This window comes from Ochotona curzoniae, unplaced genomic scaffold, assembly GCF_017591425.1.
Source record: "Ochotona curzoniae isolate NIBS_2020 unplaced genomic scaffold, NIBS_Ocur_1.0 scaffold_461, whole genome shotgun sequence".
NCBI lineage: Eukaryota > Metazoa > Chordata > Mammalia > Lagomorpha > Ochotonidae > Ochotona > Ochotona curzoniae.
Window position 1 is genome coordinate 11616394 of NW_024467120.1, and position 27653 is coordinate 11644046.

The 27653-nt window shown below is 38.5% G+C and overlaps 1 protein-coding gene across 1 annotated transcript; it reads right to left on the reverse strand.

Moving 5' to 3' along the window:
- Positions 1-1432: 1432 nt before the first annotated feature.
- On the reverse strand, positions 1433-25386 carry SLC17A1 (solute carrier family 17 member 1). The gene is made up of 13 exons (XM_040967682.1): positions 25313-25386; positions 24026-24106; positions 21056-21228; positions 15935-16168; positions 15763-15850; positions 15342-15428; positions 10772-10890; positions 10515-10676; positions 9084-9216; positions 8846-8993; positions 5997-6087; positions 3825-3961; positions 1433-1684 (listed from the first exon to the last, which is right to left on the reverse strand). The coding sequence occupies exons 2-12, from the start codon at positions 24051-24053 to the stop codon at positions 3827-3829; spliced, it is 1398 nt and encodes a 465-aa protein (XP_040823616.1). The 5' UTR covers positions 24054-24106; positions 25313-25386; the 3' UTR covers positions 1433-1684; positions 3825-3826.
- Between the last annotated feature and the right edge of the window lie 2267 nt (positions 25387-27653).

Below are 27653 nucleotides of genomic sequence, written 5' to 3' on the forward strand. Positions count from 1 at the left end.
CAGGGAAGGCATTGCACACTTGCTGTAGGAATGTGACTTTCTACTTAAAGTTACAATAAGACTTCTATTAACTAAGAGAGGTTTTTATTTTTTTTAATTATTTTATTTTTATTGGAAAGTCAGATATACAGAGAGGAAGAGAGAAAGAGAGGAAGATCTTTCATCCACTGGTTTACTCTCCCAAATGGCCACAGTGGCCAGAGCTGAGCTGATCTGAAGGCAGGAGCCCAGAGTCTCTTCCAGGTTTCCCATGTGGGTGCAGGGTCCCAAGACTTTGGGTCATCTTCCACTGCTTTTCCAGGCCACAAGCAGGGAGCTGAATGGAAAGCAAGGCCATTGGAGTTAGAACCGGTACCCACATGGGATCCCGGTGCATGCAAGGCAAGCATTTTTGCCACTAAGCTACTACACTGGACCCACTAAGAGAGATTTTTAAAATGAAGTGAAAACCAGAAGATATTTCTTTGATGAGCCAGTTTAAGGGGAAATGGAGAAGATGCAGTTGTTTGCCAGCGATGAATTCATTTAGCTGAAAAGCCATGAATCAACTTACAGACCATGCTGATAAATTAATTTAGCCAGAGTGAAGTTCTCCATTAAAAAATTAAGAATATTCAAACAATGTGTTTTCCACATCCCAATTTATAGTTGTAAGAAAATACAATGAATAAACATCACATTAAGAAAATTCAGGAGTGAAAAAAAAAATACAGGAGTGAGCATGTGGTAGCAATTATGTCACTGCTTGGGATGCCCATATCCCATATTAGGATGCCTGGATGGAATCTGAGTTACACTGTTTCCAATCCAGTTTCCTGCTAATGTACACCCTGGGAGGCAGCAGATGATGGATCCAGGACCTGGGTCCCTGAAATCTGCCCAGGAGAACTGAATGGAATTCTGTCTGAGCTCCTGCACGCAGCTGTTGTGGGCACGTGGGGGATAAATCAACCTCTTCTTCTCTTCCTCCCTTTCAAATGAAATAGAAATAATAAAAATTTAGAAAAGAAAATACCAACTAAAGATCTTAAATGTTGCAAGAAAAGCACTAAAAATACATGAAGCACCTGTGGCACTCAGTGGAGGGAAACTAACTTAGAGCAGTGATGCAGTCTTACAGTGAGATGCGTTTTCATGTGCAACTGAATTTCTCCTAAACAGCTTTAGTGCAATTGCATGCACTTTTGTGGAAGAAGAGTGTTTTCAAAAATTAAAATGGCAAAGTATCCTTAAACTGTCTGATATTTGAACATATTCAACATTTATACCCACAAAAATATTAGATAATTGGTTCTAGTAATACCAGAGAATAAATATTAAATCCAGAAAAAGATGTAAATGTATAAAGTTTGTTTTGTTATAAATTGGTATTTAAGAAGTTGAATTACTTTTTAAAAGTAATGTTGGTGAAAAAAACCACTGAGAAAATAACCACTAAGTCATTTATTTAAAGTTTAGAGAACTAAAATTACTGAAAAGAGACTGTGTGGCTTGTCTGGAAGGAGACAGTTTCACATCCTTTTCTCCTGTCTTTGTCTCTGCAAAGTTCACTTCCTGTGGGTGACAGCAAGGCTGCCCACAGCATTTATTAGTTGAGATAGCTATTGACACACTCACTGGAGATTCAAGTGCTGCACCGTCCTGGACTTAGCTGCCCACTGGTCTTGTGGCTGCGGTTCTGACCCTGTGAAATGACCAAGTTCACTCTTTGGTAAAACAGGTGAAGAGAAAATTTCCCATCATCCCTGAACTTTCATGAAACCAGGGAACCTCACATTCTACTGCTCTTTTTAAAGACATTTTTATTTGTTTGTTTGAAAGGTAAAGTGACAGAGGGAAAACACAAGTAGAGAGAGGATCATTTATGTTCTGTTTCATTGCCCAAAGGACAGCTACTGCTGTGGCTGGGCCAGACCAAAGCCAGGAGTTTAGAATTCAAGCTGGGTCTCCCACCCAGGTAGTAGGGATCAAAGTACTTGAGCCATTATCTGTTGACTTGCAAGTTCACTATCAGGGAGCTAGATAGAAATCAGAGCAACCTGGAGTCAAGCCAGCACTCTGATATGGATGCAAGCATCCCAAGTCATGGCCTAATATGCTGCCCCATGATGCTGGCCAACTTCTGCCCTTTGTAGATCCAAATCCATTCACCTAAATCTATTGATAACAAAATCTATTAATATCAATGCAAAGTAGCATGCAAAAATAAAAAAAAACTTAAAAGTGGCAGAGATATAACTTTTAACTTATGTTATTTCTAGTCCAGAAAGTTTAAATATATTTATTTTGTTCATTTGAAAGGCAGAGTGACATAGTAAAACAGTAAGAGAGGAAGAGAAGCCAGGCTTTTATCTGCTGGTCATTCACTGAATGACTAAGCCAGGCTGAAACCAAAAGCCAAGAACTCAGTCTGAGTCTCACATGTGTGGCAGGAATTCAAGAACTGGAACCATCATCTGCTCTACCCAGGAGCACCAGCAGGAAGCAGGGTTGAAAATGGAATAGCTAGAACTATAGCTGACACTCTAGTATGGATTGAGGGCATTCCTCACAGTGACTTAACCAGTTGCATTACAACACCAACCCCCATGTAGGGCTTTTAAAAATATTATTGTTATATTTGGGAGGCATAAGAATAGACAGAGCGACAGAGTCCCTATTCATTGATCACTCCTCAAATGGTTGCATTGACTGAAACGGGGCCAAGGCAAAATCAGAAGCTGAGAACTCAATCTAGGCATTCCAGGCACCCAAACTCTGTGTTTGTCAGAAGCTGGAATTGGGAGCAGAGCTGGAACTCAAATCCTGGCACTCCTTTATGCGTCCAGGTATCTTGGGTGTCTTAACCACTAGGCCAAATAGATGTGACTTTCCCTTAATTTTTTGTATCTTTTTATACAAAATGCTGACCAGCCTTACTCCAGCACAATAGGTCCTCAGGTGAAAAGATAATCCACATTTTCTTATAGTATTTCTGTGAAGGAAGATGACCTCCTTTCTTATCAGTGACAGTGGTGACAACACAGCATGAAGTAAATTGGGGAGTGTGCAACATACATATGTCATCAGGTCTAAATCCCCCAACAATTCACTGATTGCCAAAACCCATGTTCACTCCACCCTCAGGAGCAGTCTCAAAAAAGGGGCTCACACTGACCACAACTTGCTTCTTTCTAGCAGGGGTTCTGCTGAGGCTTCCTGAGTGTTCCCATGTCATTTTATTATTTTTATTTTATCAGCCAGTTTCTAGTCTTTTTTTTTTTTTTTTGCCTCTACCTTCTATGTCAGGTCTCTAAATCTCACTGTCTGAGAGCTATATAACTAGGCTATCTGCTTTTGTGTGTATGCCCATCATGGATGCCCCAGTTACAAACCCATCATCTCTAAACCTGCACATCTTCACTGTGTTCCAGACCCTCTTTCTGCATCAAGCCTAACTTAGTGAAGTTTTGGACCGTTCATGGTTTAGTTCCTTAGTGACACCTGTCAAATGTAGACTCACTCATGTCTTTTTCATGTCTCCTAAGTAAGTTTCCTAAGTGTTTCTTCTTCAGTGAACACCATTCCAATCTCAGTTGCAAACTTCTCTTTCTTACCCTCTAATGTCAGAAAGCCACAGTCTCCCAAGCGCTTCCTTCACCCCAGAACTCCAGAGCAGCATGTGTGAGTTGCATGGCATTTCTGCTGTGATGTCCCATCTCCCAGGCTAAACAGGGCTTTTCCCTACCTCCCAATCCTGTAACCTCCGTTTCTCACCAGTGATCTTTATTCTCTCTTCTACATTGCCAGTTTCAAATATTTTCCTCAACGTGATGATTTCTCACCTTCAGAACTGTGTATGTTGTTTTTCCTTAGCCCAGTCTTGAATTTCTGCTTTAGCAAATATAAGGTAGAAAATCAGGCTTATCACATTAATAGCAGACATCAGGAGGAAGATTTTGAACCATGAAGATTCTGGATCCTGAGGAATTAAAATGCAAGTTCTAGAAAACTATTTTTATAAATTTACACCATCTCTGACACAGTCCCCAAACCCATTTATTAGTTCTAATAATTTGTCTATAAAATTTTATGTCCTTAATTCCATTCTCATGGCAACAATAATTTGAAGGGCCACGGGAAGTTATCTGCTTCCTTGGAGAGTAAATCAACAGAATAGATCTCATTAAACCAGATCTTCATTCAGTTGATGCCATATTTACTGAAATATGGATAATCAGATTGTTAATTGCTAAGATAATTCACATCTTATTGATTTTGTCATAGCTGCACTTCTAAATTGGTTAATTATTGATTTCTGATTGTGTATCATCCTGCAATACATGGTTCCACCATCCTCAGTGTGTCAGTGAAGCCTGTTGACTTCGACAAAAATGGCATTGAAGATCTTGTAGAGATGAAGCAGCTACGACACTGTTTGGACTTTGGAGCTGGCAATGTTAATACTTCTAATCTTGACAACAAACACCAAGTTGAATTCTACAAGTGGATAGAGGTGGTCAGATTTTCTTGCCATCATTGCTATTTGAATTTCTTGTCTGATAATATTCTTTGTGCTAGCACCTAGGTTTTTCGTAGTTCCTTTTATTCTCATTGCATCAGTCACTTTCTAGTCTTGCCATCATTGCCTTTGAAACAATCTTTTGAGTACACTTTTTTCTCGGGCACTTGATGCTCAACTCTGCAGTATTCTTAAAGGTGTTTGACATAGGACTGATTTTTGTCCCTCTACCTCTTGTGAGACTGTGAAAAGTTCTGCTCCACTTTTTGATTGACAACTATAAGTGTACAAACAAACAAACAAACAATAAGGAACACTTGCAAGATGAAAGTCACCCAAGTGCCAGAGTTTTAATTACCTTGTTCTACCTGTGATAACTTCAAATATGGACATAAACTATCTGTATGGAAGTCACTAATAGAACAACATATTTCAACCTGAGAGTAATCATTGCTCACTGCCTGGCCAGATCATAAAAATATCATGTTAGGCACTGTGGATACCATCCTCCAAGAAGCCAGTTTACTTGATCCTGCCTGTTGACAGAATCCCCAGACTACCCAGAAATGAGCAGAGACTCACGAAGGGCAGCCTGTGTCTAAAACGGTCATTTTTCTCTCTGGAATTAATTATTTTTCCTTTTGGATCTCTAAAGTTTTATTTTTGATAGGAGACATGTATTTAAAATAACTACTAAAGCCTGATGTGTAAACAGAATATCTTCAGGTAAATCTGTCCATAAAACTTACAGAAATGGAAGTCTGCCTTCACTTCATAAAAGTAGTTCTTTTGTTCATTCTTCAACTCTCTCTATTCCTGCTCCAGAGTTCTCACTCTGTTTCTGGCAAAACTATATCCTGTTAATCTTTATTACTCACCTGTTGAACTAACTAAACCACATATTCATTGTTTTTCCAAAAGATTTATTTTCTTTGAAAGGTTGAGTGAAAAGTTCACTTTTGATAGGCAGAGTTATACACACACATACACAGAGAAAGAGGGAGAGACAGAGAGTTAAGAGAATCCGCAAATGGCCACAACAAATGAAATCAGGAGCCCAGAGCTCCACCCAGGTCTCAACATATGTGGCAGGAAACCAAAGCCATTAAATGCTTTCCCAGACATGTTAGTAGGAAGCTGGGTCAAAAATGGAGAAGCTTGGTCTTAAACTGGACTTCATATGATATGTTGGCATCACAGGAGACTTAACATACTGTGCCTCAATGCTGGGCCCCCAACATATTCATTCTTGAAATTGTGGAAACTCCAGTGACCAATGACTAAGTAGTCCCCAGCATAACTGAGGTGTAATGAGAAATATCATGTTGCCTTCTGTATTTGGAGGAATGCCTGACTTGACAAAATTTTTTCATAGAATACAGAAACTCATGATTCACTTCCTGCTGGCATCTCCACAACTTTCCACACATGCATTGCTCTTTCACTGTATAATTAATATTAGAAAAATGATTACCATTGTTTATGTGTTTATTACCTGACTAAGGAACAATCCAGTCACAGTGGAAGAAATTATTCCTCCTGTCATTCCAATTACGGCTGTAACTCCTTTGAGAAATACATAATACCTAAACAAATACGAATGACAATACACAGATGTAAAGTAGTACACATGCTGCAGGACAAATAACCTGATCAAATGAAGTTTAAGAGAAGTAACTGATGATTTTGTGAACAGACTCTTCCTACTTCTTAAATTTCTTTACAAAACAAATCAGAAAAAGTTCATAAATATAAGTAACTTTCAAGTTGCACTGGAGTCTACAACTTGATATTTATGTAGATAAAACTTAAGAAAATGGCGTCCCCTTAGCATAGTACCTGGCCGAATTAAGAAACTTCTATTTTTTTAAAAGATCTATTTATTTTTATTGGAAAGGCAGATTTACAGAGAGAAGGAGACACAGAGAGAAAGATCTTTCACTCACTGGCTCACTCCCCAAGTGGCTGCTGCAACTAGGTTTGCCTCTAGTTTATCCCTGTCCTCTGGGCATAACCCTTGGGGGCAATAAACATCTGGATCCTCCAAACTCTGCTAAATCATAGTTTCTCTGCAGCTACGGTACAAAAAATTCTGCCAGGCTCCTCAACACTTTGACTTAGAGTTCCCCCAACCCTAGCCTCAGTGAGCTTCAGAATTCAACAAGTATCCTAAGAGAAGAAACTGGAATTATATTATAGTTTTCCAATTTTGCTTTGCTTTTCTAGCCCTGTACAATTGCTTTGCTAATTTTTCCATCTTCAATAGCAGCCCTCCATCAGGACCAAGCCTAATTTATCAGGCTTTTGCCAACTGCAAGGATTGGCACATGATTCCATGGAAAATTGGTGAGAACTGTCAGCTCACCCTTTAAGGGTGTCGTCTGCCTATGTCTTTGGTCTTGGCCTCTGCTGCTATGAGATACCTTTCAATGAACACTATTGGCATTTTATCTGATTTTGTCAGGTTTTTATCTACTAAAATGGCAGCCATTATCCACAAGTTACCCTTTCCTATCCAGAGTAAGATTTCTCAAATCTAGCTTTACACTTGTAAAATATTATTAGGCACATAAAAGTTTACAACATTGTATATTGCAATGGATTAAAATTATTAGGGAGGGCCTGGCACTGTGGCCCAGCCGCTAAAGTTCTTGCCTTGAATGCACCGAGATCACATATGGGCTCTGGTTCTAATCCCGGCAGCCCTGCTTCCCATTTACCTCCCTGCTTGTGGCCTGGGAAAGCAGTTGAAGATGGCCCAAAGCCTTGGGACCCTGCACCCGTGTGGGAGCCCCGGAAGAGACTCCAGGTTCCTGACTTTGGATTGGCTCAGCTTTAGCCATTGCAGCCACTTGAGGAGTGCACCACCAGATAGATCTTTCTCTCTCTCTGTCTCTCCTCTCCGCATATTTGCCTTTCCAATAAAACAAAAATCTTAAAAAAAGAAATTACAGAATAGGCTGTATTTCTCAAAATGTCTTGCCTTAAAATCAAATTTTTAGTATACTTTCTTTTAATTATCTTTTCATTTTACTTCTTTTCAATAGCATTTCAATCCTATGTAACCCTAGTACATTCAATATTGCAAATGATTCCTGTTGGATTTGCATTTAGCATATATTCCTTTTTAACTTTATTTTTGCTTTTTTATCACTAATTTTTTTCTTTTACTAGTAGCATTTCCTTTATAGCTTTATTGTGCTAGAGAATAAAATATATATTGTGGGACATTTATAAGTTTACTATACAGTGTATTCTTATTGTTTGTTTTAACGTTATAACATTTTAATTCAGTTAGACTCTCTTAACTTTTATATATTTGAATTTATGTATATGTTATACCCCTATAACATACCACTGTTTTTGCTTTGCTAATACAGTGGCTCCAACTTTTGATTATTTCACTTTTGCCTGAATAATTTCTATTTTTTAATTATTTTATTGGAGGTCAATTATTAATAAATTCTTTCCATTTGCTTTTAAGTGTTTCTGTTTTATCTTAATTCTTGAAGGAAAATTTTGTTGGGTAGAGATTTGAGTTAACAGTGATTTCCTTGTTTTGTATGTTAGAAAGAGCAATTAGTTGGTTTCCGGTTTATGTTAGTAGTAAAATATTTGCTTATGGTTATCGTGAGGATTGATAATATATAAACATGCAGATCGATGGCACTAATATTGAAGCAACCAGCACTTATTACAGCATTTACTATGTGCCAGGCACTATTCTATGTATTTAGCTTACATTAACTTGTTGAACCCTCTTAACTCTTGAGGTAATCATTTTCTTGTTACTCCTATATTACTCCTATATATACGTAAAGCAAGCAACATCAAGAAGGTGAATACTTGTCCTGATGTAAGTGGTATTGTGGATTACTACATAATTACAGAAAACAGTATGGTTATTCCCCAAAATATTAAAAAGGGAACTTCCAAGTGACCCAGCAATCCTGCTACTTGACATAGACCTAAAGGAAGTTAAATTGGTGTGTTGAAGACAGTTGACTGCAGTTGAATTCATAGTGTATTGGTGGTTATGAGCAGCTAAAGGGTGGGACTTGAGGGCTTTTTAGGGCTATAAATGTCCAGTTAGGAGGAATAAATTTGAGAAATCTGTTATACAATATGGACATTATAATTAATAGTGTATTATATTTTTAAAAATTGCTAAGAAAAGTTTATGCATTCATACTTTAAAAGGCACGGGATCTAACATATACGCTGATTAGCTCCACTTAGCCATTGCATAGTGCATTTATATTTCAAACCATCATGTGCGTGTGCAGAATAAATATATATGCAATTTTGTTAACAAAAATTAAACAAATTTTAACAAAGCCCTACCTGGGAGCAATATCCAAGGCATTGATAAGTGTTCCAGCAAGACACAAGCTGCTTGTTGCATTTGCAAGCATCAGAAAAGCAACAGTGCTGGAGAAGCTGTAACTCAGGTAGAGCAGGCACATGCTGAAGATTGAAGGCAAGAGAAGTCCTAAGGAGGGATTCAGAGAACCAGTCAGGTGCATCTTGAAGATGCAAGTGACATTCCCCCAAAGGCTCAAATACCCTGCCTCTTCCTTACCCATTGCAGTGAAGAGTTTCCGAATAGCAGTTAGGCTGAGAACATTCCTTGAAGAAAGCAGATCGGCTGTGTGACCTGCTATGATACCACAGATCCATGCAAGCAAGAAGGGGAGACTGGACAGCAAACCGTTCTGAGAAGGAAACATTCTGAGCATAAGTGTGATTGCAGGACTTATAAGCACAACAGTCCTCAAATTGAAGTTCAGTGTCAACAAAATATGAACTCTCACATAGAAAAATATCAACATACAACACTGAAATTACTACCGGAGCCACATTCCTGAACAGATAGAAAAAAATAATGTTGATTTTCAGATCTGTCACAATCTGGATTTCTGCTTTTAATCTCATGGCACCTGAAAGCACTGGATAACCCAGAGGAAGACTATATTTGAAATGAGAAACAATGACCCTCAGGAAACTAGTAGGAGGCCAAAAAGTGGAACCATATGCACAGCAGATCCTACTCTGAACCATTTGCTGTTAATCCTTGGAACAAATTGGTGGCTTCATGGAAGACAAATGTGACTCACAGAGAATCTTTATGACCTACAGTTATGCCAGCCCTTTGCTGGGCTTCTGGACATTTGTCACAGAATGCTACAAAGCAGCACATGCAGATTCTATTTCTAAAGAAGTTCTGTCTGGTTATTACAGTATCAGAAAAGAGGAACATGCACTGAAGCCAAGGGGTGCCAGTCCTTTCAAAACAATGCACAAATCTAGAGTTTACATTAGAAGATTCATTGCCTTACTTCAGAAGAGAAAATAGACAAGATTTACCTTCAGGGAAGAACTCCAGTCTCCACAGAGAATGGTGGTACTGAGCTCAAGGCAATACACAAATGCAGTGTGAGTGGGAGGTAGGGAATACGTGGGCCACAGGTTCAAATGATTGGTGCTGGAGTGTCAGACACTATGTCTATGCTAACACTTTATATGCCGGGCAATATTCATGTAAACATCCAGAGTTTTTATTCTCCTGGTAAAAGGGTAAGTGTTGTGGCACAACAGTTTAGAGCACTACTAGCAACACCTGCATCCTTCTCAGAGTGCGAATTCAATCAAGTCCAGACAACTCTAATTCTGATGCAACTTTGAATTAATGTGTGCGGGGGGTGGGGAAGGTGAGAGAGAGTGCTTGCACTCCTACCACCCATATGGGAGACTCAGATGAATTTCCTAGCTCCTAGATTTGACTCAGCCCACCCCCTGAACTATAGGGTTAGGAGACAGGAATAGTAGAAGAAAGATCTGCGTCTATCTGTGTGTTTCTTTGCCTTTCAGGTACACAAAAATAAATAACTAAGAAAATAAAGCATTAGTTAAATGGTGTAGGGGACAAGCAAGACCCGAGCCTCTAGCTACTAAAGACAGGAAGTAATAGAGTCCTTTGTAAAGCTGGAAAAAGAAGAGACGGTACACTTACCTCTCTTATGTCAACATGAAGCATGGAGTTGATAAACGTTGGGCTATATAGAATCAATATATTATACGTCCATAAGTAAGCAAAACCACTGAAAGAAATGGCCCAGAGTGGAAGAGACTTAATTATAGCCTTGATTGGCAGAGATGGTCTTGTAGAGCTCACCTGAGAAGGAATTTAGGAATCATTAGCCTACTAGAATCAGCTGGAAAACAGTTCATTTGTAGTAGAATCTGGGAGATGCCAATTCTGTGTTCTACCTGCTGGATGAGCGAAGACGTGATGTATTCCTTCTCACTGATGCTTACACATGGATGGTTCTTGGGATCATCATAAAACAGAATGAACCAGAGAAGACTTAGTGCGCAGCCACAAGCACCTATCAAAGCAGGATACGTTAGGGCTGGAAGTTTCTCTCTGTATTGGATCTTCTGTTCATTTAAGCATTTTTAGCATGTCAGTCTAAGAAGATGGACCTCCCCTTTCTGCTTTGACACTTTTCAGTAGACTCTTATTTATCATAACCCTTCTTGCATCTATGGCTGCCTCCCCAATGCAGAATGAATGTTGCAGAAATGGTGGCAAGTCTTCTGACTCACATTCACGACAGCTGGCCTCCCTGCTCCTGTGTTACCCCAGGAGAGCATGGCAAAGCTAAGCTCACACTATCCAGTCAGTTTTCAGTTTTGAACACCTTTTTAATGCCATGTTCCTGAGACATTACCTGAGCATTGGAAATAATCCAAAAGCTATAGCAATTACCACATTTTTTATTGTTTTTAAAATGTTTATACTAACAACCTGACCATGAGGAATCTTAATAGGACACAGAGGAGGTAGTGTTCACCAATAAGTCTTCTAGAAATCCATTCATCCATTGGACACTGATTACCTAATCATGGAATACCAAGGTGGTGCTTTTCCAAGTATTGAGGATATGAATGAAACACACAAAAATTCTCTGCCTTCTTGGAGTTAATTTTCCAGTGGACAAAGAATCATGTTAGTTCTTAAAAAAATCACAGCATACCATTATTATTTGTTTTTCAAACATGAAAAATGAGACTCTCGACTTCAAATTACTAGCCCAGGTACACACGGTTGTTAAGTGGTAACTGACTTTTAAGCACACACTACATCATCTAGGGAGGGAATAGAACCCTAGAAGAGGAGAGTGGAGCCGAGCTTTCAAGAAATACAAAAATTAGTGCCAAGCAAAAGAGGATAAGTTACAAAAGAAACTGAGAAGGAATGGCCAGAAGGGGGAAGTCTGATTCTGGTAGGGAGTAGGAATGAAATAAGAAGGAAGTGCCTGAAAATGCTACATCAAAGAATCACAAGAAAATGTTGGAAGTGAAAAATATTGAAACACAAATAAAGGATGCCTCTGATGAATGTGTTAATAGAATTAATATGACAAAAAAGAAATGGTGTGCTTGAAGAATGACAATAGACATTTAGGAAACTGAGTTTCAAAGAGAAAAAGATTGAGAAGGACAGAACAGAATTTCTAAGAACTGTGGGACAATTTTTGAAAGTGTTACATGTAATGGAAATATCAGAAGCAGAGAACAAAACAAAAGAAATATTTGGAGAGCTGAATGGGATATGGGACAGACTGGACAGGTATGCTGTATGGGAACCAGGGCAGGGGGCAGGCCTGGTGGAGGTTATTGGGAGTTGCTCTTAATAGGCTGCAGCTCCCACTGCTTTGTGTGAGGGCCGAGTGTGAGGTGGGCAGAATCAGGCTGGACTTCAACACCCACTCATAGGGCTGGAAACAGAATTGACCCAGCCAGGGCAACCAGCAACATATGCGTAAGCTGATTGGGGCAATGGACTCTGCTGGACCTTGTACTGGCATGCACGCACAAGAATCGGGTCTGGCATCACCTCAGATGAAGTTTCTTTGAGGATCCCTCCAACTGAACTGCTGATCTCAGAATCCCAACCATGAAGAGAAGTGCAGGTCCCATGGCCTGACTAGCGAGTGCATGTCTCAAAGATGAGCCTCCTCAGAGGCTCAGACGGAACAATAACCAATGTATCAAGGTGCACATAGAGGATATGGCCGTGTATTGGATCCTGCAGAGGACACTTGGTGCCACAACAGGATGGGGGACAGAACAGATCAATTTCTACCCCAGCCATATATTGGCAGTGAAACTCTGGGCTCACAGAGACTAAGGTAGACTGTGTCAACCAGTGGATTCTGTGGAGATTTCATCTTGTTTGGAATGGCGAGATTGGCAGCAATTCAGAACTGTTGGGCTATCAAAACTGCTTTAGAGCATGCCCCACACTGGGGACCCTGGGATGGGTGGGAAGCTGGGTGGGGCTTCTCCGTTTATTCTCCCCTTACCCCAGATCTAGAAAAAAATAATAATAATGTGGAAACAATGGTCTTACACACTTTCCGGTAGCCCTTGAATCTTTGTGCCCTAATCAACTATGTAAAGATTATCAAAGTAAAATAATAAAAACAGAAATATTGGAAGCAATAATTCCGAGGCTTTTATCAGTGTTAGTGACAACTACATCAAACTACAGAAACAGGAAATTTAGAGTACTGGCAAGAATAAATCAAAAAATTATAATTAAGTATATCATATTCATTTGCCAAAAAATAATTTTTGAAAGAAGCCAGTGGAAACAAATACCTGAAGCGTTAGTTTTAAATTTAGCATTCTCAGATTTTACTGGGCACAGATCCCTGACCACTAGTCTGAGGTTTGCTACCCACACACATTCCTCGACTATTTGGAGTTTTGATTGATTATGCATAGAAATCCTTGCCTTCTGTGTCACTCATGATTCATATTCCTTTCAAGTAGCCTTGCCTGGCCCACTGGATCCCGAACTTAGTGGAAAGTGGGAAAAGTGCTGCTGCACTGAAAAGGGTTGGTTGCTGTCCATAAAACAGTTGAGCTCAGTGTGTTTTACTGTACAAACTGCCAATGAAGAGAGCATGGTTGGAGAGAGGCCAGAATAGACCCTCTACAACTATGGAATCCAGGACAAGAGATCTCCTCTTTCAATCTGATGCCTTGTTTGGAAAATATTCGAAAGTTTAAAGCTAATCTTGATTTTACATTTGCCTTTGTCACTAATTTCGTCAGTCTTTTGATATCTGTGGGTTTTATGTGATTCTAATAAAATGTTTGTGGAGGCAGGTAACGAAATCCTTAAATCTTGATCAAAATTATTTTCCCCCCTTTTCAGTAAAAAAAACAAAAGCAAATGCGGTACTGCTTGGAAAGCTACTGTAGTAAAATGAGTGGTCCCTTTGAGCTTTGTGGGAATATTGATGCATTTGCCATTGACACATCACCAGAACTACAATATGAATACTGTAAATAATTCAATCTGTGATCTGTAGTGCTGGGCAATATTAGTTATTGGGCAGATTTTCTTGCAAGGAGCTGAAACCTCAACATCCTGCAGTTTATGCATGCTTGAATTGGTTTGTAAGGCAATGCATTTCTCTTATACTGTAATTCTACAAGACGTTTGTTGCCAAGTTTTCCTTTCCACTTAGTCCAAGTTTTTTTAGAAACCCCCTCTTTTAAAGATTATTTTTTAAAAATCTATGTGAAAGGTAGAATTATGTAGAGAGGAAGACAGATAGATAGAGGTCTTCTATACTTTCTGCATATCTTCTACACAAATAGAAGCAGAGAGCTGGATTGGAAGTGCAGCATCTGAGACTAGAAACAGTGCCCACATAGGATGCTGGTACAACAGGATAGAGGATTAGCATACTGTGTTATCACATCAGCCTTGCTGCTCCACTTTTCAGTGCAGTTCCCTGCTAATGCTGCTGGGAAAGCAGGGGAAGACGGTCTAGATGCTTGTATCCCTTCCACCTATTTGGGAGACCCAGAATAAGCTACTGGTGAACCAGCAGATGTAAAATTCTCTCTCTCTCTTTGTAATTCTGCCTTTCAAATAAATATACAGATTTTGAAAATGGGTAAAATATCACCCATCTAGCATTCCTTTATCTTCAAATCTCAAACCAAGATTTGAAAGTCAAAAGTGAATATATAAATCCACTTGAAAATCTTGAATCTTCATAATTTTTATTGCACTTTTCACAAATTTCAATTACATGTAACCCTGGTATTGTGAAGTAATGGGTAAAACTATCGCTTGTGGATGCTGTCATCCATGTAGGTACCAGCTGGTGAATCAGCCATTCTACCTCCCATCCAGCTCCCTGCTAATAACCTGGAAAAAGCAGTGCAAGACTGCTTTAAGTTTTTAAGTTTTTGGGCCCCTGCCATCCCAGAAGAGATCTCAGTGAGGCTCCTGCTGCCTAGCATCAGCCTGGCCCAGTCCAGGCCATAGTGACCATCAGGGGAGTAAAACAACAAATGGAAGATTTCTCTCTGTCTCTGATTCTTTCCTAAATAAATAAATAAATAAATAAATAAATAAATATTTTTAAAAACAATACATCTGATTATTGGACATTGCTCCATATCATGCTTTGGGTGGAAGTAATGTATTCATCATATTATCTTCCTGGAATCTTTTGTTTGTTCTGATCATCCATTTCTCTAAGCTTCAAATAAAGTAGTTGGAGCTATCATATGCTATTGGTATTGTATAAATGGGAAGTTATGTGCAAAAATACACTTGTAATTTTGAGCATGATGTCTTATTTCTAGTAAGACCTCTGTGAATGCTAACGTCTCTGTATCCTCCAGTGGAATTCAAGATTTTTAACACAAATTTCATATACATTATTATGCTAGGTTTTTACTTCTAGTTTTTTTTTATTCTTAAATTCAAAGTCAAAATTGAATTTTACAGGAAGAGACTTACCAAAAATGTAGAAGACCATGGGCCAGCCCAGAGCGTCACAGATGATCCCCGTCACAAGCAGGACAATGAATGGACCCAGCAGAAACCCTAATCCAAATGCACAGCAAAGACTTTTCATTAATGCAGATGTCTGAAAGCAGAGCTAATGCCTCCCTACCTAGCAGTGATACAATTTCTTGTGTTGGACATTTGTACAGCAAAACACTGAGCAGAACTTTTTCTTTTTTTTTTTTTTTTTTTGCTTTTTTCTATTGTTGAGACACTGCTTCATCTCGCTAGAGAATTCTTTCTTCCTTTTTAAGCAAGAAGTTTAGGATTAGGTGATTTCCAAAGCTCTTGACAGCTTAAAACATGTTTCTTATGGTTCTGTAAAAGAACACAATGCAATGAGATGAAAGTGGGAATCAACCATCTGTGTCACCTGATAGACTAATAGAGGTAAGACGGCTTCGTTCCAAGGGAGGAGCCCATTTGACCCATATTTCATGCTGTGCTGTTGTTGCTGTCCCCTGAAATGAGAAATATTGGGACACTTTACTTCTGATACTTTCTATGAATTTAGGGTCTGTTCAGTTTTTGTATCATCTTAATACCTGGGACATTCCTTGGACTACTCTGCATGCAATGATCCAAGTTTCTCCAACTTCAGCAGCTAGTGGGATGAACAGGCTTAATAGAGAGCTCAGGAATAACGCAAGGCCAACAATTTTCTTTATGGGATATATTCCAGAGAAGTATCCAACAGGAATTTGAATGACGAATGTACCATACAAAATGGCGCTGAGGATGATTCCCTGGATATCAGGACTCCAATCATAGACAGGGTTCTACGAGACAAAGGGAGACAGGCAGAACCATGTTACACAATCAGACTTCCTTGTAATGTTCAGGGATTTAGGGAAACTGACCGTACTGCTCATCCACATAAATTAGCTCCACACTTTGTTCATTTGTAACATCATTTATATAGAGTTATTCATTTCCTCACTTGTGTTTCCAACTGCAGATCGAGTAACCCTAACCAAGATGCTTGGAATGGATCAGAGGTATTATAGAGTTCAGACTTTTTTTTTAAATTTTAGGATATTGGCATAGATGCATAATTGAATTTTTTAGGAATGAAACTCAAACCTAAACCCCAAATTCATTTGTATTTGTATATACCTTATATACACAGGCAAAAGGTAAATTTATACAGTGCTTTTTCTGTGCTGAATTGTGACCCATTATTTTTTACTCATGGCACCATATCAGCACCTCCTTCCCCCAAATCAGATTTTGGGTCACTTAAGATTTTGGATTGGAGATGTTCACCCTCTATAATGTAAAGTCCTCTCAGCCATGACACTAGTTGCATCTGCAATAACTGTCATGCCAGAGACACTAACAGTCAGTCTTGAGTGTTCCAATCTGTGTGTGAACTCTCCTCCAGAGCCTTGCAGATACTGGGATGGATAATTTCCGTTCCCTTCCCCTAACTCCTCCACTTATTCAAGCTCATCTACATAGAGACCTTTCAGTCTGTCAAATTGTTCCCAGAGAGAAAAGCAGTGTTAGAGGGAACCTGCAACAAGAAGTCTCTTTCTGAACTGTAGACAGGGACCTGGACAGGGACCTGAACTGGACAGGGACCTCAGAGAGAAAAGACTATTCTTCTTCTTGCCCTGGTATGGCCTGATTCTCTACAGAGTGAATTCCTTTGTCAGTTTCATGTTAGAGGGCCTTCTGTAGTTTTGCTGCATTGTTGAAACTGGTAAAAGCAATTTTAAACACTGAGTCAGAACACAGTCAGGAGCCAGGAGCCAAAGTTAGGTCTCCCACGTGGGCAGCAGGGACTCAGTTACTTGAGTAATCAGCTGATGTTTACTAGAGTGTACATTAGCAAGAAACTGGAATGGAAATTGGAACTGGGACTTAAACACAGATACAGTATGTGGGTTTCCTGGGCAGCAGCTTAATTGCTGTGTTGTATGCTTGCATCTTTTATCTTTTATTTTATTATTATTATTAATTTTTACTCAGGAGACGCCCCAAAGAATGAAGTTTTTACCCTTATGCACAACAGCAGTGTGCCTGCAGACATGCATATTAAAAGATCACTTGGTATATTAAAAAATTTTCAGGAAATAATGAATATTTACGTACACACCTCTGTATTGGCACACCTTTTTATTATTCTTCAATAAATGCAGATCAGCGGAATAACTGCTGGTAAGTGTATACTTAATTTGTTATGAACTACAAAGTGTTTTCCTCAGTGGATACGCCAGTTTTCATTCCCACCAGAAGGGTAGAGAGAATAGTCTTGGTTCCTCTGTGTTCTCAGCAATCTTTGCTGCCAATGTACTCTATGGAGCTTGCACCATTGTAACTAGTACATTGTAAGGTATCTCTGGGGGTTTCACTTGTGCTTCTCTAACTAATCTTGTGGCATATCCTGTGATGTATTTGCTGACTGTATATCTTCCTTGGTGAAATAGCTGCTCCATCCTTTCCCTATTTCTGTGTAGGGTGGTCTGTTTCCTTTGTATTGGATGCTAATAATGGTTCTGTATTAGGTAAATTTGCAAATATTTACTCCAGACTTGGACTTAACCATGCCATGAATTCTAATGAATTCTAATTTCATGTGTATTTTTTGTGTGTCCTGAAACATCAGTAGTTCATATATGTGTACCTCTGTCCTACTTCCTTGCCCAACTTTCTTGTCTTTATACATGTACTACATTGTCTTGTTTACTGTAACTTTATAACATGTCTTAAAAGCTATTAAAAAAAAAAACAAAATGCAGTTCTTTGTGGCTAAATGGGCCCAACTGGAAACTATAATGCTAAGGGAAATGAACGAATCCCAAAAGGTTGGATACCACATGTTTGCTTTAATCTAACCTGTATAATTTTTCTTTTTTTTTCTTTTTGTTTGTTTGTCTGTTTGTTTTTGAACCTGTCATTGATACTGTCTCAACCCATGCGCATTGAAAAATTGAACTTGCATTTTTTTCTAACATATTGTCTACTCAATATTATGTCATTTAATTCCAAGACACTGTAAAACAAACAAACAAACAAACAAACAAGTCTGATGAGTAGTACTAATCCACCAACTACTAATTTTCAACAAAAATATAAAGGCCATTCGATTAGAACAGGTTTGTCAATAAATTGTGCCAGAAAACTTGTATATCCATATATAAGAAAAGATCATCAATGTAACATACATGGATATTCAGATGAGTCATAACTTTAAATGTAAAGCCAAAATAGCAAAACTTCTAAGAAAAAAAAAAAACAGACTGCTTTGTACCTAGTATTGTTGCAAATATTTCTTAGATTTAATATCAAAAGTAAATCCCCCCAAATACATTAAAAATGTTTTATGTAGAAGCATATTTATATAGACCAGAAATGTGGATTTTTAGGAAAAAGAAGATCATTAGAAAAGAATAAATGAAAATATAGCTTATTTCATTTGCAGTTGATCTAAAGGATAAACGTTTAAAGTTTATACTGGGTGTTTAAAGTACATGAATAAACAAAGTGAATAATAATATCACAAGAGATGGGAGAAAAGAATTACGTTTAGTCTGTGATAAGTTGTTTGCACTATTTATTATACAGTATTCTATTGTTTGGGAGTAAATTTAGATTATTTTTAAAATACATATTGTGAACCCTATAGAAATTACTAAAATACTTTGTCTTTTAAAAGAAAATCTCACACTAAGAAAGGAGAAAATTGAATTATAGAATGCTCAGTTAAACACAGAGAAAGAGGAAAAAAGCAAATATAAAAAAATGAAAATCAGTTATCAACTGTGTTGTTGTCTATTCTTTCAGTTAGGTTTCGATTTCGGTATTTTGCTCCTCTGTTGTAAGGGACATATGTGTTGGGAATTATGTCTTGGTGTATTGATCTCTTTATCATCACATTGTGCCTTCTTTATCTTGGATAATTTTCTGTGCCCAGAAATTCTACTTTAAAATTAGTACATCTCTTCCAATTTTCTTTTTTATTAGAGTATTCATAGTTGTATATTAAAATAAATGTATAAACTTACTATTTTTACCCAATGACTTTTAACTTTATACTGAGGGAGAATTTCATGTGGCTAGCATGTTTTTAGATTGTTATTTCTTATCAAATGTGAAAAACTTTTTTGACTGACATACATAGGAATTATGCCACTTTTCAAAAGACTGTCAGTATAGTTAAAAATCTAGCATTGATAACAGTTTTTGCATGACAGGACTGCTAGTAATTAATTCCTTGAGGTTGTGTGTACAGCCACGTGTGTGTGCATATTGTGTGTATCTGTGTGTGTGTCCATGCATGTGTTTTGGCCTGAGAAAGTCATTATTGTCTTACTATTGAGGATAATTTCATTGGATATAATTTTTATATTATTATATATATATTATTCCTGGACCCTCAAGTTGTGTCTTTAATCTTGTTTTTTTGCAGTTTAAATAAGCTATGCCTAGATTTTTTTAGTCTTTCTGATGGCTTTCAATTTTGTTAAAGTTCTCTCTGAGCTTCTTGTGTCTATGATTAGTTGTCTACCACTACCTTTAGAAATTTCTTAATTACTACCTTTTCAAATATCCTTTCTCTTTTATTTTCTTTCTGGTATTCTAGTTGTGCATATATTATGCCTGAGATAATAAGGTGTTTTTTTTTTGTTCCCTGCTTCATTCTCCTTGTAGGAAGTTTCCACTGACCTATCTTTATGTTCCCTGGTTCTCTTGTCAGCTTTGCTGAATGAACCTGTTAATGAGCTTTTACTTCTGTTATTTTTTCCTTTATTTCTAGTTTACTTTTAATTCTTTGCTAATGCTTTCATTTCTCTGCTGCTATTATCCTATGTTTGATTACATGCTGCCTATTTTCACACTGAAGCCTTTAACAGATTAATAAGTAATATTTTAAATCCCCAGATTTCCCAAATATGTGTCATATCTGAATCTGATTATAATGATTACATTAAACATTATGATGTAGGTGATTTAATATGCAATGTTAGCTTTAATAAAAACAAATGATGAAAATAAGGGAACATGTTCATATTTGCTTGTATGCTCATGAACAAGCGATGTAAGGGTAGAGTGAAAAATTGCTGGTCCCAGCTTCTTTCATTTTTTCCTGTGTCTATATCTTCTAACAGATAGTAATTCATCGATTAATCAAACATTTAAATGATTTACAGGTATAAGTAAATATTTTAATTATGTAAACATTTAAATATAGGGCTATTCTAAAGTATAAAGGAAAGAGAGACTATGTCTTTACCTTTCACTTCTAGTTTAAACTGCTTTCACTTTGCTGTTGTACAAACTTCTCAATTCTAAAACAGTCCTGGCTCTTGAATTTTGTTCTTCCTTGCATAGAAAGATTGAGTCAGCAAGCCCTTCAGAAACCTTGAAGGCTGGTCTGGGTCACTACTGGCAAGGTATAACAAAACTTGAGTTTCTTTTTCTATAATTGTTTCTGTATATTGTTTAATTCTTTTTTTCTTCAGTTCTATAGGTAATGGGATTCCCCCTCCACCTCCCATTTCCCTACAAAGCACTATTTTCTCGTATGCTGTTATAACAGTATAGTCCTTCAGCAACAGTCACAAGTTCAACATTCTGCCGTTTATTGTCTTATCGATAATTATCGGTTTTTAAGCCAATTAGTTGGCAAGACTGGAGTTATGGATTAAGTTTTGATGTACCTTTACGTAATCTGGGTGATCCTCTGTGGAGGTGTTAGGCAAACCATGCGGATCCGTGTTGTTCACCATGGCTATCATTGTGAGGCTCAGACACATGCGCTGTGCCATTATCACAACATTGCAAGAGTGTATGAAGAGCGCCAACACATATCGAAAGGAACAGAAATTTGGACCTGGGAAGGAAAACACAAAGCTCAGTTGTTGCTAGAGCTGAGCGGAATCATACTTTAGCTCTAGGAAGACCACAGAGATTTTGAGCTCTAAGTATTAAATTATTGAACTTAGTGGCCCTCGATGTATTACCATACAACAGAAAGAAGCGTGACTAATGAAGTCATTACATTCTTCTAAAATATAATTCCAGCTAAAATGTCCAAGAAAACTTTATCTTAAAAGCTTTATTTATTTTTATTGCAAAGTCAGATATACAGAGAGGAGGAGAGACAGAGAGGAAGATCTTCCATCCGATGATTCACTCCCCAAGTGGCTGCAATGGCCAGGGCTGAGCCGATCCGAAGCCAGGAGCCAGGAGCCTCTTCCAGGTCTCCCACATGGGTTCAGGGTCCCAAGGGTTTGGGCCGTCCTCGACTGCTTTCCCAGGCCACAGCCAGGGAGCTGGATGGGAAGCAGGGCCTCGGGAATTAGAACCAGTGCCATATGGGATCCTGAATGTGTGCAAGGGGAAGACTTTAACCATTACACTGTTGTGCCGGGCCCAATGTCCCAGAAAATTAAGGCAGTAATCTAAGAACTGTAGTTTAAATTTAAAGGGCTCTATCCTTTATAAAAACATTTGCTTATTCTTGAAACTAAATCCTCTTAAAAACAACAAAGACATCTCTCAAGGAACTTCTCCACTCTCTGAGAATATTAATTGAGAAACTCATTGTGTACATCACAAGGAAAAATTACATTAGTTATAGAAAAATAATTAATATAGTGTTGGTATAAAGGCAGATAACTGATAGAAGAAAGTAGGGAGTCCAAAAACATACATTTTATGGTTGAATATGTTTGTACAAACTTAACTAATGCAACTGAAAAGTGGGAAGTAAAGCTGTTTTTCAATAAACAACATTTTCCTAAAAGAGATACAGACATATGTTTACTAAACAAAAACCCATTTACAAAAGTGTTTATAACAGCTTTATTAAAAACAACAGAATGTTTGGAAAGGATGAGCATATGGTGGTGTTACAGAACACCATAAGTTGCAAGAAACAAACCACTGATAACACTCAATAGTTAGGGAAACATGCTTAGGAGCAGAGGTGAGACACTGGAGTGTGTCTACTGTATAGATTTATTTCTGCAAAGTTGGAAAACAATAATTATTCATCTTTATGGCCCTCTTCGCCTCCAGAACCATGAATACAAATCCTCTTTTTGTTGAATCCCTCCCATTCTTGAATTCTTTCTAAATGCTCTGGCTCTGGCCTCAAAATCCAAATTTAAAGGACTCAATTAGTATCACCTGAATAATTTACCTACTTAGGATCAACTGATTTGGGACCAAATGAGATCTGCAATATCCCTTCAGGAAATATCTACCTTTGTGTTTGCTTAAATAACTGAGAGAGGATATGTACTCACAAATGGTAAAAAGTCTTGGAAGTAATCTTAGGATTTTCCTACTAATACTCTCTATTACCTCTGGCCTCTGAAGACTAATGTTCATCCCAGGGTTCCCAAACACCTCATTACAGCATCAGCTCAAGTCCCAAACCTCCTGAGTGCAAAGTGCAAAATCGCATTGCATAACACATCTACATCAAATACAGATGTGCCTCCTAAGATTAAACCAACCTATGGCACAATGTCCAGCTGTGAACTTGTCTTACTAGATAATAATGGGGCAGATACATGATAAAACTGTGGACTTTTTAATCCCAAAAGGGAGTAAAAGGAGTCATTGATCCATAAAATTTTGAAGTTAAACTAGAAAAATGTTAGCTTGTTCTTGAGGCCTTCAGATAATCCTCATGGTTTTTGGGCTCTGCATTCTCGGCTCTTGGGACCCCTAGAGAGTACAAGAGAGCCTGGGAATCTTGGGAGCCATCTGTGAATTCAGTTTTCCATACGTGCACAGCTAACTAGGAGTTTCTACAATGAATAAATATTAACTTCAATAAGAAATTGTTCTGAATTATTAGATTGTTACAGAATTTTCCTCTCTACGTGGAGTACCATTTATGCATTTCTTAATGTTTGATTCCTCTTCAATTCCTAAAATAAACCTAACATAATTTTGGTGCATTTATGTTTTACAAATACTTAGACTTGTTTTACTGATATTTAAATTTTGCAATGTTATTTAGGGTTTTATGATCTTATATATATATATGTGTACAAAAACACACACACACACACACACACACACACACATATATATATGTATTTGCCCAAAACTGAAATTGGAAAATTTCAAAATATGAAAACAACTATATAACAAAGTGAGCTAAAGAAACAGTACAGAATATAATAAGGTATTCACTTTTTTATAAATTGAGAAACTATATTACCTATTGTCTATCCACTCTTCTGAGATTTTGTTCCCTATGACATAAAGACAGCTCTAAACCAGTAGTATTAATTGCTAATTCTTAATCTTCTTAAAGTAGTTTCTGAGTGTTTAGTGAATCAAACGTGCGAACACTCACCCTGCCTCATGGCCTTCCACGGATGCATCTTTCCTTTGAGATGAAAGTAAAATTGCGCACCTTTTTTGATATTCTTTGGAAAGTGATGGATAAAGATGCACAGTAGGAGACATAGTTTCAATGTGAACAAGCGGGGCACGCCGCATCTTTCTCTCTATGGGTTTTTGATTGGAGAATGATTGTTTTTCACCTCCTTTCCTGAACTGTCATAGACTCCTTACCTGTCTCCGCCAATGTAATGACGTCACCCAGATGTGGTGTCTTATAAGATGGAGGAAGCCTGATAATAGAATTCAAAATACAGCCCTACCTTCCTTTGAAGGGAAATGATTATCCATTTGTGGGCAAGGCTGATGTTGCTCTTCTTAGTGAAGAGTTTGGTCTTCATCCACTGTAAATAAAAAATGCAAGAAATATCATCATAAAATGGGTTATGACCAATCATCACCCACTACTCCTCTCTGAAACCTGCATGGAAGGGGAACTTACTGTGTCATACCGTGCACATCTAACTCCATTTGTACTTACTTTGCTGTTTCACTCACTGATTTTTTGGTCAAATAAAACTGTGCAGAAAACTTTAAGACTATTGAACATACAAACAATTGCCAACTCAGAATTCAATTTGATACTGAACTTCACCACCAACCTATCCCTGTCAGTCCATTCTTTATGATTTGACTACATGTTTATATGACCATCAGGTGCCCCAAGACACTTAAATCTTTTTTTTTAAGATTTATTTATTTTTATTACAAAGTCAGATATACAGAGAGGAGGAGAGACAGAGAGGAAGAATGATTCACTCCCCAAGTGACCGCAACGGCCGGTGCTGCGCCGATCCGAAGCCGGGTACCAGGAACTTCTTTCCAGGTCTCCCACGCGGGTACAGGGTCCCAAAGCCTTGGGCCGTCCTCAACTGCTTTCCCAGGCCATAAGCAAGGAGCTGGAAGGGAAGTGGAGCTGCCGGGATTAGAACCGGCGCCCATATGGGATCCCGGCACGTTCAAGGCGAGGACTTTAGCCACTAGACCAAGCCGCCAGGCCCAAGACACCTAAATCTTAAGATAGGATTTGCAAAGTATTTTCAGTATGTGACCACTGTCATCAGACATTGTGATCTCCTCAGGAGCTGCTATTTATTTTAAAATACACACATACAAACCACTTGGAGGGTCACGCATCTAGCTACCCACAAGAGGAATGCACAGAACGATCCTCCTGCCCACATGCATGCCCCACATGTACAATCCCATAGGCACACATCACAATATCACATTCACTGCACATGTGCAAACCACACAACGCACACAGCATAGCCTTTTATTTACACTCCAACACAGTGCAAATACATATCACTCCCAGGTACATAGAGGTAGATACCACATACTTCTTTCTTGTGTCCTGCATACAACTCTTCATCCATAATGCAATCTTAAAATGTGTTCTTGCAAAAAACCTCCAGAAGACAGTCTTATCAAACTTCCCATTGTTGCTAAATACCTTATTCTTACAAAGATGGCTCCTTTATAGCCCTCTGGGAAGTGAACCGATTCTTAATTTGAGTTAACAAGCAAGCTTGAAGAGTAATGCTCACCTAGTCCAAGACGGAACTGTGATTCCTCCTCTGTGAAGAATTGCTTTCCACCTTGCACAGTACTGAAGGTGCACATTCACTAGCTTTAGTCCCATAAATCTTTCACCAAATCCTTTGACTTCACTGTATCAGAGTTAAAAAAAATTAATTTTTAACTTTGCTGTCTTTTGCCTTGACTCTTGTAAGGAATAGTGTGTGTTAAAATCACTCAGTGTAGCAGAAACCTCCCAGGATCCTGTCAATCATTTCAGGGGATAATGAACAGACACCCTGAGCTTTCACTTCCCGGGAAGGCAAAACATGCTCCCAAGATGTCTCTACTCACAGTACTTCTCACAGGGACTCGGGTTTTCTAAGGACACCAGTGAATGCCCTGTTGGCTTTTTGTCCCTGCTCTCCCTCCCTTTTCACTCCATTCTTTTCTTCATCGCTCCTTCCCTCCCCCCACTCCATTCTTTCTCTCTTTCTTTTTCTTTCCTTTCCTCCTTCCTGCTACTCCCTCCCTACCTTTCTCTCTTTTCCTTCTTTCTCCCTTCCCAACCTCCTCTTTCCTGACAATCCAATCAGCCTGACATCCATCACACTGAGAAGTCCATTTTATCACCGTGCATCCTCTGAAGGGTGACACTCCCCAGCTTCTACTGTGACTTGTAACCTCTCCTTGTTGAGCATCTTGGCTGAGGCTGAGCAGAGAACTTTTAACTTGGAGCTCCTTAAAGTTGATCTACCAGTCTATCAGGAACATCTAAGCTCCAGAATCAGCAGTTTGGTACTACAGATAACTTAGTACACCCTTAATAAGCATTTTAAAGTTTCTGTGACTCGTTTGAAGTAGGCATTTCAAAATGTTTGGCACATGGTGTGTACTCTATAAGCTGAACTAGTTGTTTTGTTTTTTTCCCTGAAAAATGCCGCACACCTATGCACCCTTTTGCCAAGAGGTTTTAATGTCTTGCTATGCCATTGAACTGTTCTTCTTCAGAATTCCAGATTCTAGGCATTCCAGGGCTTTGGGACTGTCTGTCCTGTTTTATATCACAGCTGAAATTCTTGGCAAAGGGACTGTCCTGGCCCTGAGTCAGCAGTTGCTTAACGTCCATGCTTTTGATAAACAACACTCCCATCTGGTATCAATGTGCCAGTTTCTGGGTACTTATTACCCAGCAGAGAACCTGGTTCCTATTTCCAGACCTCAAGGCTTTCCATTACTCTGCGCGGCTTGTAAGTGGCTTTAAAGGGGATTTTGCATCTGGATTCTGTATTTAACTTTAGTGTTTTATTCTTGAAGTTTTGAAACATTTCAATAAAAAAGTGGAACAGCAAATACTAACTCATGACAATCAACAGTTATCACCAATACCTGTTTCCCTGAGTATTTTAAAGCAAATATCAGTTGTTACACATTTCTCTTACTCAAAAATCAGCATAGAAATCTAGTTCATTAAGACTTTTGAAAACATTAGCCTATGTAATATATGTACTATACTCCCTTAATATCATCTAATATTCAACCATTGTGACAATTTCTCTCATTACTTTAAAATACTTGCTTTTATACTTCTGTGATTTAAATGGGGTTCCATAAAGGATCAGCACTTAATTGTTAGGGCTCTCGTGTGTTTCGATTGGTAACAGTCCTGTTTCTCATCTTAAATTTGTTGGGACTAGGAAACAGCAAAAGCAACGAAGCTGGTTCCTCTGTGGAGTCTCCCATAGCCTACTTGGCTAAGTGCTGCCTTGTTCTGTGTTTATTTTTCTTATCCTATGAACTCCCAGCTGTGTGGGACTCTCGGTTAGACTCAGCACAAGAACCCTTGGCAGGGTGCTCCCTATTCCCTGTGGCTGCTTCTTGCCTCACTTCTGCTAAGTGTAAGATTAACTAGTGGGTTTAGGTGTGCGGAGCATGACTTGCCAATAAAGCTCTTTCAGGAACTGTTAGTAAATATTGCCTACAGCTATTATTTCATGAAAAGAAGCAAAATGGCAATTTTCCAATTCAGGTATACCTTCTGGATTTTTGAGCGGAAGTTGTTTTTTTGATGAGAAGGAAATTTACTTTATCAAATATTTGGTAACCTGAAAATACAGATTTAATAGAAAACACATGATAAATATTTTAAATACTTATTTCATTTTATTAGAAAGTCAGATATACAGAGAGCAAGAGAGACAGAGAGGATGATCTTCCACACATTGACTCACTCTTCAAGCGGCCACGATCGCTGGAGCTGAGCCAATCAGGAGTCTCTTCCAGGTCTCCCACGCGGGTGCGGCGTCCCAAGGCTTTGGGCCGTCCTCGACTGCTCCCCCAGGACCACAAGCAGGGAGCTGGATGGGAAGC

Coding starts and splice junctions, on each gene's coding strand:
- SLC17A1 (XM_040967682.1), bottom strand. CDS start 24,053: ATGGATAATCATTTCCCTTCAAAGGAAG. Junction 16,169..21,055: donor ATCACCCAGATTACGTAAAG/GTACATCAAAAC, acceptor TTTGTCTCGTAG/AACCCTGTCTATGATTGGAG. Junction 15,429..15,762: donor TACCTCTATTAGTCTATCAG/GTGACACAGATG, acceptor CATTTGGATTAG/GGTTTCTGCTGGGTCCATTC.